We start from the raw sequence: 14511 nt of genomic DNA, 5'->3' as shown, positions 1-14511 counted from the left end.
ATTTGTTTTTTTACAACTTGAGCTGGTCTTTTTTTCTCCTGATCTGCAGCATATTGCTTCAGATAAAGGTTGATTAGCTACCAGGGAAAAAGAACAGCTCCCAAACTGATGCTGGCGAAACTACATTTGCCTCTCTCTGCCCTTCCTCGCTCTGTAAGGAACAGAGCCTCTTTCCTTTTCATGTTTGCAGACCACCTGAGAGCTCTGGAGAGCCACGTGGCCTTCAGCAAATCACAGATCTGACATGACAAGTCCAACTCCAGACAATAACAGGCAGACTCCAAATAAATTAGGAAGAAGGAAGGCAGATAAAGCTAGCGATGTTCTTCTGCTGTCAACACCATACTTACTGTCAAACTTTCAAGTTCAGTGAAAAGTTTCTTGAACTTCCCAGGAATTTTCTGAAGTGTGGAAAACAGAGAGGGAAAGAAAAAAAAAAAAGAAAAAAAATTGATTTAGGCAGAAAAATGCTGAGGTATTTCTTTTCACAAGACTGCTCTGGGTGAAGTGCCTGCTGAAAGCACCAACCCGCACTTAACCCCGGCTCCTCAGCTCCCAGGGCCCTAATTACAGACCACGTTCAGTGCAATGCCAGCCAGGAACTGGGCCCTGCAGCCTCGTCTTGGGGACTGGCATCCTTCTTTTATGGAAACTGCTTGTTAGCAGCTGGTTTTACTTTCTTCCCCAGCTTCTATGACTAAACATCCATATCAAGTTAGATGCAGTAACACAGACTGAGAATTCAGAAACTGATCACATCCATGTTAAATCATTTGTTGTAATTAATCTACCCCCAGAATATGGGTTCTAGAAATTAACAGGCATCCCACTCAGTGCTGTTCTATACATCATGCCAGTGCTGATAGGATTAACACTGGCACATACTGGTGTCAAAGTGAGACATTTCCTTAATAAACTGATTACTCTGTCTCTGGTATCTGCTCCTAATGCCACAGAGAGGAGCATTAAACACTTTCAAAGGGAGCCCAGGCACAAACTACTGTCTTGCCCCTCCTGCCAACACCTGCTCTACTCCACAAGCATCCACTTTCTTTGTCTCTAAGATGCTTTAATGGATTCACATCACTACACTCAAAGCAATGGTTTGCAATTTAAATTTTCATGCTAGTATTTCAGACTTGAAGAATGCTGTGTGGACCTTAAAGCCTGCCTATTTTTTCCAGCCACAGTAGTTAGTCTAGTAAAAAAGATCCCCTCTTAGTACAAATCATGTCTTGTCTTTGTCCTTAGATCCTGACAGCCCCAGTGACACCACCAAGAGAAAAGAGATTTAGAACAATTAGATTAAGTGGATGTGCATTATTAAAATGCTAAAATGATTGAACATGGAACTGCAATTGCATGTTATTTTCTATCTTAAATCAGGGAAAGTGAGGCTTATTAAAACACTGGATACTGTAGGAAAAAAAAAAGTAGAATATGCTTGGGAGCATACTACTTGTTTAAGAAATCAAGTGCATAGCCAATATGATTTAGTCTAAATGGCTGCTTAAATTCAGGTTGTTTCATTTACATGTGTAAGTAATTATAATTAATTTTAAAACATTGCTCTACTTTCTAGAAGTCACATTACTAATGCAAATAATCTTCTGCTTTTGAAAATTCCAGTGGAATGATGTTTTACAAATAAAAAAAAGAAAGGATGTGACTTGATAAATATTTTACACTCAGAAACGTGACATATTTACAGTGGTACGTATGCAGATGCACTCTTTGTTCTGACAAGTAACATATTCTGCTCTTCCTGAAAGAAGTCCACTGGCAGTGCATGATCTCCAGAGGCCTCAGCACAGAGCAGAGTTCTGCGTGTCTCTGGGCAGGAGAGATCTGTATCGTTGCCTTTGAGACCATACTTGGTCTCTTCCACTCTCCTACCAAAGCCCAGAGAAATGGAATGAAGGCAGCTTAGGAGGAGGCCACGGCAAATGTTCCCCAGAGAGGTGTTTTAGAGATATCAGAGGCAAGGGGTTTCTGTATTATCGTCCTCAGGTATGTAGTTTCTCTAAAACTTTACTTTATCGCTTATTTAAGTCAGCTCTTCCTTGCCTGAGTCCCCGTAAACAGTCACTGTCGTTGCTCCTCTGTGTGTCAAAGCCTGAGACATACAAGTGATGTTTCCATATGCATGGTTTTCAGCTAAGGGGGGAGACTTTGCTCTGGACAGTGTCAGACAGGTTTGTAAGTCTCTAATGGCCCTTTGGTCCCAGCTGTTGGTGCTCAAGCATGTCTCCAAGGCAAGAGATCACAGCCCTTCTCTGTCACTCTGTATTACAGATTGATATTTCTGGAGTACTGTGCACCTGTGGTGTTAAGGGCATGAAGGAGGGGTAAGGCTTCAACCCACCCTGCTCAATTAGTCCTTCCCCAGTATTTGGTTCATCAGCAGATACAACAGTAAACTGGCAGATACTATAACTCAATATGGATGCCATTTGGATGGGAACAAAAATCCACAACATAAATCCCAGTGGGACCCTCCTTTAAACACACTCATGCTTTATGTAGCAACCAGTAGTTTTTTAAGCAAATAATCTCTGTTCTCCAGTATGCTCCTTATTCATGGCTCATTTCCTAACTTCGTTGTTCAAGATGAGCAGCTGCAAAAAAACCTGATGAAAGACAACTAGAGAAGGCTTGTTTCTACGTTGTTGTTTTGGCTTTTTAATGAAATTATTCCATAATAAGGTATTGCTTGTTTGGAGCCACCTTTGTAAGACTTTCTGTTCTGACATCTACTTAAAATGCTAGAATAATTTATTTTGTTTTAAGGGGATAAGATCTCCATGCTTTGTTCTTATTTAAAACTCTGGAAGGACATATTTAGGGTTTTTTTTAATACCTGCGTATCTAAGGTTTCAGGTCACAAAGAATTTTCTCACCAACACTCCCTCCATGTTTGATTTCAGCATGAAAAAATAATAATCAGAAAGAAAAGGTAATTCACCAGTATACAGCCTTTGTGCAAAATGGTTTTGACAGCATCTGAAAGATATAAAGATGTGTCTTACCTCCCAGGTCTGAGACAGCCGGCTGACAGATGCAGTGTTGAGACCCATAACAATTGCAAAGAATGAATTCAGATTTCTTTGGGCTTTACAGCTGAGGAATAAAAATATGATTTTTTTGTACTCAGAATCAGTGATAAATGGAATGCACACGTATCCTAGGTTACTGAGTCTCATTTCAACCCTCAGCACTTACATACAATCATCTCCCACATAATGAACTCATTAAATGTCCTCTCATAACCACCTGCAGTCTAGGTGATGGGGTCTCTCAGAAGTTTTTTAGAAAACATTCTACTGTCTCATCAACCCTGTTGTTGGCAGGTTAATTTTTTCCCTTTGCTGTCAAAAGTAATTTTCCCTTTTCAATGTTTAAGTTACTCCCAGCTGTCCTTTACCACACAGAATAATTCCTTGACCTCTATTCTGTTGTACAATAAATATTTTCATCCTCTTTTTCATCTTTTCTGTAAATTGTACAACATAGGTTCCTTCAATTTCTCTTTGTAGTTGTGGCCTGCAATTTGCTTTTCCATATTGTTATTATTCTTCATTGAATTCTTTGTGATTTATTTTAACTCATATTTAACTCTTATTTCCTTCACTACTTTCTCATGTAGTGAGACAGTGGGGAGGGGAGAAGAAATATAATTACTGTTCTACGTTCTTATGCAAGCATAAAACAAACAGCAAATTATTTATTTGGAGCAGCATCACATTTTGTCCTTTCTTTAAATTTGTCATCTATTATCACCCAAGGACCTCTGTCACAGTGCTGTTCTTTACAGTCATGCATTTATTTCTTCAGCTGAGTATTAGCATTCTGTAGCTGAATTACTTGGCATCTATCTAAATTAAATCTTATCCTACTGTTGTTTGCACATGCCACTAGACTCCTTAGATAATTTTTTTTCTATCTATCCTCCAATGCATTTGCAATCCCTCATCATTTTTGTTGTCTGAAAATCTGGTTAGTGTTCAATTTACATATGCCTATAAACCAATTGCAGCTAGTACTGGTTCCAGTACAGGTCCCAATGGAATTTGCTCGACACCTCTATTTTTTGACATTTTACTGTATACAATCAGACCATGCTTATTTCTAATCCATTTCCTAGTTCATTAGGAAACTTGAAATACTGAAATACTGAGTCCTTTTAAAACAAAAATATTGCCCTGTCTCTTGCAGATTTTTGATGACCATACAAATACCTGGGTGCATTTGTGTGTGAGAGTGTGAATCATCTTTTAAGACAATTTAAATTATGAATGAATCCACTATGTTCACTGGGATTTATCATCAGGGAAAAGTACATGCCAAGACCTTAACCTGGAAAATGGCCAGAACTTGTTACAAGTGTTATAAAGCCTGCCCTTATCACTGTGTACTATCTTGAGACAGTGTATTTCTCACTTCACTTCAGCTGTCTTCAAGTTAATGCTGACTTTGTTGCTTAGATTCTTTTTATCATTAAAGCCAGGCAGCTCCCAAAGGCAACTCATTTCAAAGCAAGGAAGGTGTCCAATGCAGCCTGCATAAATGGTCCGTTGGGTGGGCCCACTCCTCACAGCAAGCTGTGGAGAGAAGGGATGTCTCTCACAGTCAGCCACTGCTTGCTTGGGGAGCCAAAAGGCTGCTGTTGTAATCTGTTTCTTCTAACCTTACATTGACTTGTTTCTTTAGCTCCCCAGGATGTTTTTTCCTAATAACATGCTAATTAATTTTGTTTATTGAACCACTTGTCTTCTCTTTTAGACTACTCATCAACAGAAGTGTATGGATTTGTTTTTCAAACTCTGTCTCCCTTTTATGTATTGACACGCTTGCATAAAATGTGTTTCTCAACACCAAAGCACACAGATGATGAACATGAAATCTGCGTCCTGGTGGCTTCCTGACCAGACAAAGATTCCTGGCTGAATCTGTGAGCAGAAAACAGGGAGCAGCCAGAGCTGTTCACAGTTCCCTACCTCTCTGCCTTAGTCATAAACAAAGCAGGAGGGCTGCTTGGCTTGTCTCATGATGTGTTTAGCACACTATCCTTCCACCCTAATTGTTCTTCTCTCATCAACTCTTCCAGAACTAATGAGATACAGTGGTGTGTTCATTTAGAAAGCAGCTTTTATGATGAAAAAAAAAAAAAACTCGTGAAAGCTACACACTCTCTTATTTCATCACCTACATTCTCCAGTGATGGATGCTTCTGCAATACATGGGGAGAGCCTATCTACTGTTTACTGACAACTGTATTTAGTCTCCATAACTTTGGCTTTTCACTTAACAGAATGGGATGAATAAAAATAGAGCAACACTTTAGTCTGGTAACAAATATATTCTTATTCATGTAGGACTGACACAAAATTTTTCTGGGGTGCAAATTAATGCTACAATGGTGCAATCAAGGCACATGGAACCAACCATTTTTTGGTCATTGATACGGCAGAAAATGAACATATTGCTGGATACCACACAACTTGCAAACTAAATCGGATCACATTTATGAGTTACACTAGATTAGATTAGAAGAATTCATTTCTCTAAAGGCACTGCTTCAGCAGAGAACAGTCCTTTGTATGTAAGTGCCTTGCAAATTAAATCAGCCCAGGCGATGAAGGGAACAATTTATACATTTTCCACAAACATGCATATTCAAATATTGCAGAAGACCAACAAGTGGAGAAAGAGGCGAGGAACATGATTGCACATATTTAAATTGCTCCATTTCCTTGGTTATTAAGACAAAGAGTGACTACAGAGAAAAGAAATCTCTGTGTATAGTATATATTTGTATTCTGTTGCAAGACATAGAATAAATGCCAGTACTATTTAGTAACAGAGTAGACTGTCAAATCTAACCCATGAAATAGCCTACCCCGCCAATAAGTAAAGGAGTACTCTAGAGAGGATTACATGGGGCAACAGCTTATTGCAGTTAGGTTCCTCTCTGGAGGTAGGATTTTCAAGATTGTAACAGAATGGTTTTGTTTCTATCTAGCCTTGTATGACTGTTTCCCTGCCAAAATAGTTCTGACATATGGTCCTCAGGTTATCTCAGCCAAGGAGCCATCTCTGCACCATCAGGGATGTTGCAGCTGACACTGCAGACACAGCAGCTAAGCTGCCAGGGGAGATTTGAGCAGCACACACTCCACCATGCCTCCTTTTGACCAGGCTCTGCTGTTGTTATCTATGGACTGTTTTATTTAGGTACACTTACTACACTATCAAAGCACAGGATGACGAATTAGTTTTCTTTTCTTGCTCCTCTAACTACTTCTTGCCAAACAAACCATGTGAATTCAACGATTTCTGTTGCAACGCCAGCAACTTACTGGGCAGCAATCTTGATGAACTTTTTCACTAGCTGTACACGTTTGCAGAGCTGGCTACAGAGGAGTATCTCGGTGGCAACCCAAAGCTGGACCTCATTGCATCTTTGAAGCAGAAGACTGAGATTCTCGGTGTTTTCAGCACTGCCCTGTCTGCTGAACGTGAAGTATATCAGCTCTTGCTGGAAGACATTGACAACACCATTAGGGATATAAAAATAATTTAAATATAAATAAACTGTAAATTATTTAAAACTATGTTTTTGAAACAAGGTCTGGTCACAAATGGTTATTTTTTCATTATCCATGAGCCAATCACAAATGGTTCAGGTTTAGGTTAGCAAAATCCAGAGACTTATTACAGAAGGTAGGTGGACTGGAAATCTTGCAAGATATGCTCTTCTTGTTAGAATTCCCAAGGTTCCATTTCTGGCTATAGCCAGGTATAAGATGTAAACAATTTATATTCAAAAATTTATATTCAAAATTGTTTCTGGATTAGCCAATTTTTAACCAATAGACGTGTGGGTCTTGATTTATGTTAAAAAAAATCCCAGATGTGGCCAGTTTCAAATTTAAAGTGTCTAAACTGAATAAAAACCCATAATGAAAGAAAAGGAAAGTATCTGTTGAAAAGCAAGGCAATTTTGCATTAATTTTCTCAGAAAGCCAAGATGCTTTTCAGTAAACGGTATTTTCAAGAGAGCTTTTCTACTGTTAACTGTTTTACTCAGCAACACAAACCAGAATCTATCAAAGTCATTGAAACAACCTGAAGTGCCCCATTATATCATTTAATAAAGCCTGCCCAGTATTTTTTATCTCACTGAAGCCTAACAAGAACAGTAATGTGACCATTTAAATTGCTGAAACTGTGAATTTTTTTGTGGCTAAAGTGACATGAAAGACAACTATTTCTGGAATCCCATATTTACTGAAACACTATCAAGTGCATAGGACATTTTGCATATGTAACACATTCACAGAGAGGGTTTTTAGAAAATAATCATGGCCTTTTACTCTTTTGAGGCTAATCTCAATAAAACACATCAGGTATACAGGGAACATACAAGATGCCTGAACATAGGAAAGTTACAAACCTCTGACAATTCTTTTCAGTCCCAAGGATTGCAAGGTAGCTCTTGGACCTGTGACCACTACTGGGGAGCTGCCAAATCATGTTGTCAGGACAGTGAAGCAAGCACCCAGGAATACCAACGCTCCAAAATGCATCACAATGACACAATGCTGCATGACAGTAATATACCTGGAAGTGGATGTGGTGCTTCTTACCTCGTGAATTGCATTGAAGAGGCTCCAGTCAAAGTTTGTTAGCTCTAAGGCAAGATCCCAGGTGTTAATTCCCAGAATCCTCACAGATCTCTGCTGCAATTCTTCACTTTCAGAAAACGGGCTCTAAATGGAGCAAAACAAATTCCTCAAGAAATGCCAAAGGTTCTGCAATGGAACAGTTACTGGACTAAGGTACCAAACAGAGTTGAATAGGTAATCTTCTCTAAGTGCACTCTGAGGGCTTTTTTCCCCACTAATCAAAATGAAGGAGCTATAACCTATTTAATAAATAGCTTGAAATGGGAAATGGGTCAATGGGATCAATGATTTGCTTTGGAGAGTGAAGCCTTCTCCCTCTCTCCTTCTCTCTCCCTCTCCCAACCTTGAATATAAAACACTGGCCAAGCAGACAGCATAATGAAAATAAAATCCGTCAAACTATCAGAAAATAAAATCTAAATTAATACATCAGTAAATTTTCTGATATAAAAGAATCATTCTGAAAACACATTGGATTAAGAATAAATACACATAACTTGCTCTCCAGTCCACTTTTACAAATAACATAAATCCATATATTTTGTGATTAATCTACTCCAAATGTAATCAACAAAGAGTAAAACGCTGTGGGTTCTGATTCATAAAAATTACTTAGTATATTACTGTGGAGTGCAGTGGTACTGCTGGTATTCAGGGTCATTTGACATTTCCATTATTAGCTGGGATTTTAAAAGTTTTGTACTTCTCTTGGCTTTTTTAACCTCATCAGTCTGTAATCTGGCACATGAACCATCTGCCAGGATGAAAGATTATTCATACCAGTTAAGCCATTACTTTGATGCTATATTTCAGACAGTTGCAGCAAGTTTTGCAATTTTTATTAAGTAACTAATGAAACTAGGTTGGCTGTCACCTATCTTCGCTGGAAACCTTCCCTTAATATTCACATTTTTAGAGATGGCTGGAACGCCAGAGATAATGGGGATGACAGATTACAATGATAGTGGCATGTCAGCTCTTCAGGGCACATTGATCCAACAAAATGCAAACAGACATTTCTCATCCTGAGGATGAATGCACAGATCCTAGAGGTACTGACAACATGTAGAAGTCAGCTGCGATTCAGCCCCTACTCTTTCCTGGAAACATCTGCATAATTAGCAGAAAACTATTGGAACACCAAAGTGCTTGACTGTGCCTGCCTCACTGAGGTTTTGGGAAAGCGTGGAGAGAGGGAGGTTGCAACCCTGGTTTCTGAAGACAGAGGAAAGGATGAGAGGGATCTGCTGCCTCTCGATCCACTGACCTTCCCAGCACCAGCGAGAGGATGGAGAGACAGACAGGCAGAAGGAAAGGAGGAGGACACGCCCCCAGTGGTACACACCAGCTGGCCACAACACAGGGGTAACTCTGATGGGTCTGGTGGAACTCACACGACATCTATTTCCACATATAGTAATTCCAGGGAATTTGTCCATCACTCGGTATGATTATGTACCAGCCAAAGTGCTACAGAGTCACAAGGCAGGGCAGGGAGGAAAGAGTCACAAGAGCCCTGAATAATCCTTATCCCATCCATTCTGGTACAAACACAAGTCAGCTTTTCCAGGCTGATGTAGATTGCAAGATTTAAGCTGCACAGAAGCTTTGGTTTATTTAAAATTGACAAACAAATTCCATTACTGTTCAGTCAAATAACTGCTGTTAATGAAAGATTTTTTTTAAGGAATAGAGCAGCTCAGTAAGCTTTACTAAGGAAGCAAAAAAAAAAAAAAAAAAAGAAATTCTGCATTGAAAAAGCCCTCTGAGAGGAATACTAAGATTTTGATTTGGAGTCAGACAAACAAAAAATGGGAAATATACAATACCAATCCTTACCAAAGAATCAGTCAGATCTTTTCGGTATACAAACATACGACTGGATGATTCCAAAGATTTTGAGATAGCCAAATCATTTGGTTGTAGCTCATGTTTTTCTGTAAAAACAGTAAAAAACCAGAAGTTTCAGAACAGGGGTACAAGCTGTATATGAGAAAAAATAGTACAATTGTATTTGTGAAGCCACATCACTTTTTAGAAGGTAACTAAGCATTAAATTCAGTCTCTGTGGGGATCAATCATCTCCACCCTGCTCAGGCAAGGCAAGATATCTCTGATGAACTAGAGCACAAAAGCTTCCTGCTTCTGCTTTCAAACTGCACTTCACATAGAACAGAAAGAAACCCTAAAATCATCTGGTCTAGCCTCCTATGCCTTATAGAACATTTAATTTCAACCCAGTGTTATCTAGTATAAATGTAGTGAATTTTATTAGAGCAGAGTCTCTCAGCCTCCAGAGACTGAGCTGTTGTGTGTCACTGGAGACAAAACAGGGGTGGAGATTAAATCAGTAGCCACAGCCATTGAACAGGAAAAGAAGTTTAAAGGATCCCATCACCATGAAATTCACCCCACAGAGCACTAACACAGTATTTACAGTAATTCTTCTAGACTTAGAGCAAATTTAAGAAATATCTGAGTAAAAGAGCAGGACGCAGGTAGCAAAGGGTAAGGACTTATTCCTCCAGTCCAGAGTACTGGTTCAGCTCTGCAGAATCTTGAATGAACTAGAGAAAGGTGGGGGGGAAAATAAATCAAAACTCTAAACACAGCTTAAAAACTGCCCTGCAAAAACTGTCACTTCTTGCAGGCTCCAGGTAATCCTCTGGAGACCTGATACATGGTAGACCCAAAACTACCAAGAAAACTGACAGCTACCCTGGACTCTGCATTGCCCCTGAGGAGTAGGACCAGGAGGAGCCTGAGAGACAACCATAATTTCAGATAGTTTTCCCTTTTATCCATGCTCATTTATCCATTGATATATAGATACATTATGCTGAACTATAATTATTTTTTTTTCAAGGTCATTTTGAATAAAGAGCTTGCTTATCCACTATTGGAGTACAATAAAAACAGGTTCTCCGATGCTCACACTGCTGCCCTCCAAGTGGATTAAAGGCAAGAGTTCTAAGTCACATAAATAGCAAAAACACAAGGTAGAAAAAAAAGCATAGCAAGCTGGTGTTTATTACTTGCAGTACAGGATGCATAAGAAGAAAGATACTGATATTGTTGTATTTCCAATTAACTCAGGCAATGTAACTAAATAACATTTTAGGGGTTATAAAGGTCACATACAAATGGCCTTCCTACTATACCTGCATTTTATTTACTATTTCTCATTGAACAACCAAGTGGCAACCACTTCCACTTCGTGGTTTTCTTGGGAACCAATATAGTATGTTTCATTATTTATGAATGGTTGGTTTTCTTTAGCTAAGCAGGCAGTTAGAACCAGATTTATTGCTATCAGAGCAAAACTTGACCTGCTCTTGAACAGGAGAGAAAGACCTGAAAAACAACAGCAGCAGAGTGATTTTGTAGTGCTGTAAAATGCTCTGGAGGTCAGTTTGGGCACACACAAGGGTAAAAAGAATATGCCTGAAAATTATGTAGCCTGGATGGCCAGGACACCCATTTGTAATGCTCCCAATGGCAGCTCCGTGCCCAGGGTCTCAACAACCAGAGCAGGGCACCATCTCCCTGACGCCCACATCAGTGCACTCAAAAAATACGTTTACTTAATTGAGCTTAGCATGGAGGAAAAAAAATGTGACCTTCCAGTTCTGAATCAAAGATACAAACAGAACAAACCAGCACTTGTGTGTACTTCATTTAACTAGACTGACAAAGAAGTAGCAACGAGGGCTGTAACTTAAGACACATCCTTTGTCTTAGGGGGTCAACTCCAACTAATGTTATCTGAGAATATTGCCAAGATATTCTACATTCTTAGTCCTTTTGTAGATACAGCTTCATGGTTCTATGCACCTAGTTAAATTGCTTCCAAAAAACACAGCAATGATCAAAACAATCTGACCAAGGAGCTTGAGACCTGTCAAAGACCAAAGATCTTGGGACTTTGGCTGGTCCCTAGTAACACTCCACGATCACTGTAGTCTTTCTTAAAAAAGACAATAAGCCCTTCTATTTAATGACTAACACTAAAACAAGCGGCAAAAGGTGTCAGTTGCTGCTTACAAAATATTGCTGAGATTGCTCCCAGTATCTCAATTGTGCAAATACATGTCTTCCTCCTTTCACCTCAAGGATATTTGTTACCTATGCCATAAATGAGGAAACAGCCATGCATATAGTATTTGCTATTCCTGTCTCTATTTTCAAGGCAAAGCATGCCTCATTGACTTCAAAATTAATTTAAATTCCAAAACAGGAGATTCATCTGTGAAAAAGAAATAAAACCTTGCAATATTGCTAGAGACTGAGAGTTCTTTACACTCCCTTACCAAGCAGGAGATGCTACATCCCACTGTACCCAAGAAAGAGCTGTTGCCATGGAAACAAGACTCTGGGAAGCAGCTCCTCATTGTTCCCCTGGTCATCCAGCTGTGGGCCCACAGAGGAACAGCTGTATCCTCGCATCAGAAAATGCCAGCCCTCCCTCACCTGATGCACTAGAAGGTAAGTAATCAGATGGAGGGAAGTTACTTACCACCAGAGAATGACACTGTCACCAGCGCCAACTCCTCCTCCGGGTACTGGATCTTTTCTGCCACGATCTTCAGAATCTCCTGCGCTGAAGTTGACACTTGAGCTTTCACACTGACATAGGAGTGCTCCGTTATATACACACGGCAGAAAACTACACAAAGGAACAAAGACATGCTCAGCTGTAGGCAGAGATACCTGAACAGAGCAAAGAACAAACTTGCAGACCCCACCACAGCAGTGCCTCAGCTGCCTGGCTGCTGCAGGAAGGGCAGTCACTGTACCCTGACACAAAGGACATGAAACTAAGCATAATCACCGTTTTTCCCCTCCCCACTTCCTGTCCCTGGGAAATGAGAGAGGCAAGAAAATGGAAACATAGACTCCCACAGCAATATCTACTTAAGATTTCCTGCCCTGAGGATTTGTCACAGACAACTTCCTTCACTGCCTGTCTTCACTGAAACTCATCTGTTGCCATCTTTTCTCTCTTCATTTTAGGTTCAGATAAATCACTGCTCTTTCAATATACTTCATGTCTGCTGCAGAAATTATTTTGGACCTCCATTTCTACCTGGAACAGGAAGCTTTGCAAGAACAGTGCTCCCAGGTTTTCAACCACTCCTGATAGCTTATCTGTCTAGACATCTAAACTCCTTGCATTGCCAGAGTATTTCAGTACCAGCAGAGACTGCCCAAACTGCCATACAATCAGTTCTGACAACTCATTTTCTGAATCACAAGCAGCACATATAAATGGGACTGGTTTGGAGAAACTCCCTGGGCTCATTCCTTCCACTTAGGTCCATGAGTTGGTTCAGCTCTAGGAATGCTGTGGTCAGCTCAGTGATTACTTTCTTCTGCTACAAAAAGGGATGTAAACTCTTTCTGCCTGCCAGAATTTTAGATTTACATCTTTTGCAGAGTTTGCCCTAGCTAGTTCTTTGAAATATGGCTGCCACACTTAAGCAGAAGAAACTGAGCTGCAGACTTGCATAAATATTTTGAAAATTACATCTGCTAATCAGAATCGTCACAGCTCTTAGTTTCACACTCACTTCAGTGCTCAATTAAACTTTCAATTTCCTTCTCCTCTAGCACTTCTTACTCTAGAAAGGCTGCTACCATGCCAACACAGGACAACTTTTCTTCTCCAGAACTGTTGTATTTTTTTTATTCTCTTTATTGAAAGATGTATGTAGCAATAGCTCTTTGCTTGTCCTACAGATTTCATGGCTTCAGGGCACTTTCATTAGTGAAGACTATGCCAGAAGCAGTTAAGAACTCTATCCTTAAGAAAAGGGATTTTTTCCTGTTGTAGTAAAGAAATGAATATGAGCATGAAGGGGGAACTTAACATTGAGTATTGGGGAAAAAAAGCCATTTTATTTTTTAATTCCTTTTTAACCTGTCTCTGCTGACAGAGAGTAAATGCGATGCTCATTCTATGGCAGAATCTTTTATCAGAATGGATATACATCATGAAGATTGAGACATCCAACTGCACTTAAATTACAAGATAGAAAAATAAATTTCAAAAAATCTGACAGGAATATTTGGACTCCATATGCAGATTGACACACCTTGCTTACAGTGAATTTGTTTGAAATGTCCCCTCTGTCATTTGCAAACGGACAATGACAGTGATGTCATTTTATAAATGGGCTATTGATTTATCCTTCTTTTAACACTGAACTAAATCAACCCACAGGTCAGACACTCATGCACAACCACCATAGTGATTCTCCCCCTCACACCTTTCCAATGTTCTATCTGTGGTATCTCTTGGGATGGACCACGTCATCTCTTCCAGGAGCCTGTGCTGCTCCTCTGTCAGAAGGAGGGAATGCCAGAGGGAGGAAGTGGCCATGGGCTGCAAGCTGCCCTGGTAATGATTGCAATGGAGGATAAAACACCTCTGGTCAAGTGGCACAGTGCAGCTTGGACAGACCCATCCTCCAGAAGCACCATCAATCAGACAGCATTTCACCACACAGGGTTAGATGTCCACCCTCTGCATCTGTCTCTCCCCTCCCCAGCTTCACTCTGGCTATTTCATTACTTCAATCCCATCACAGTCCATGTCTCCTGCTCTCAAGGAGTGAGACAAAAGCAATTTAACTCAGTCAGGAGTGGCTTTGCTGGGTCCTGTCCTGGTGACTGTCCTATCACAGTCACACCGTCTGTCCCCTCTCTTGCACCAGTACACATTCCAGTCACCCACAAGCTGTGTACAACTTTGAAAGAATAATGAATGTGGGGGTTCTCATCTACAAATAACATTTTTAGAAGAAGACTTGGTAACATAAAC

At 40.0% G+C, this 14511-nt stretch overlaps 1 protein-coding gene across 2 annotated transcripts in view; it reads right to left on the bottom strand.

Annotated features, from left to right (window-relative positions):
* The window catches only part of RAPGEF5 (Rap guanine nucleotide exchange factor 5), a 157662-nt gene that overhangs the window by 16096 nt on the left and 127055 nt on the right, over positions 1 to 14511 (bottom strand). For both annotated transcript variants that reach the window (XM_068209040.1, XM_068209050.1), the window contains 6 exons: positions 12205 to 12354; positions 9528 to 9625; positions 7650 to 7772; positions 6360 to 6538; positions 3030 to 3120; positions 351 to 401 (listed from right to left, as the gene is read on the bottom strand). In XM_068209040.1, coding sequence (XP_068065141.1) covers positions 351 to 401; positions 3030 to 3120; positions 6360 to 6538; positions 7650 to 7772; positions 9528 to 9625; positions 12205 to 12354 — 692 coding nt within the window. The remainder of the gene's footprint in view (positions 1 to 350; positions 402 to 3029; positions 3121 to 6359; positions 6539 to 7649; positions 7773 to 9527; positions 9626 to 12204; positions 12355 to 14511) is intronic.

The sequence above is a fragment of the Anomalospiza imberbis genome, chromosome 1 (assembly GCF_031753505.1).
Source record: "Anomalospiza imberbis isolate Cuckoo-Finch-1a 21T00152 chromosome 1, ASM3175350v1, whole genome shotgun sequence".
Taxonomy (NCBI): Eukaryota; Metazoa; Chordata; class Aves; order Passeriformes; family Viduidae; genus Anomalospiza; species Anomalospiza imberbis.
The sequence above is the reverse complement of the archived record's forward strand: the minus strand, read 5'-3'. Positions and strand labels throughout refer to the sequence as shown.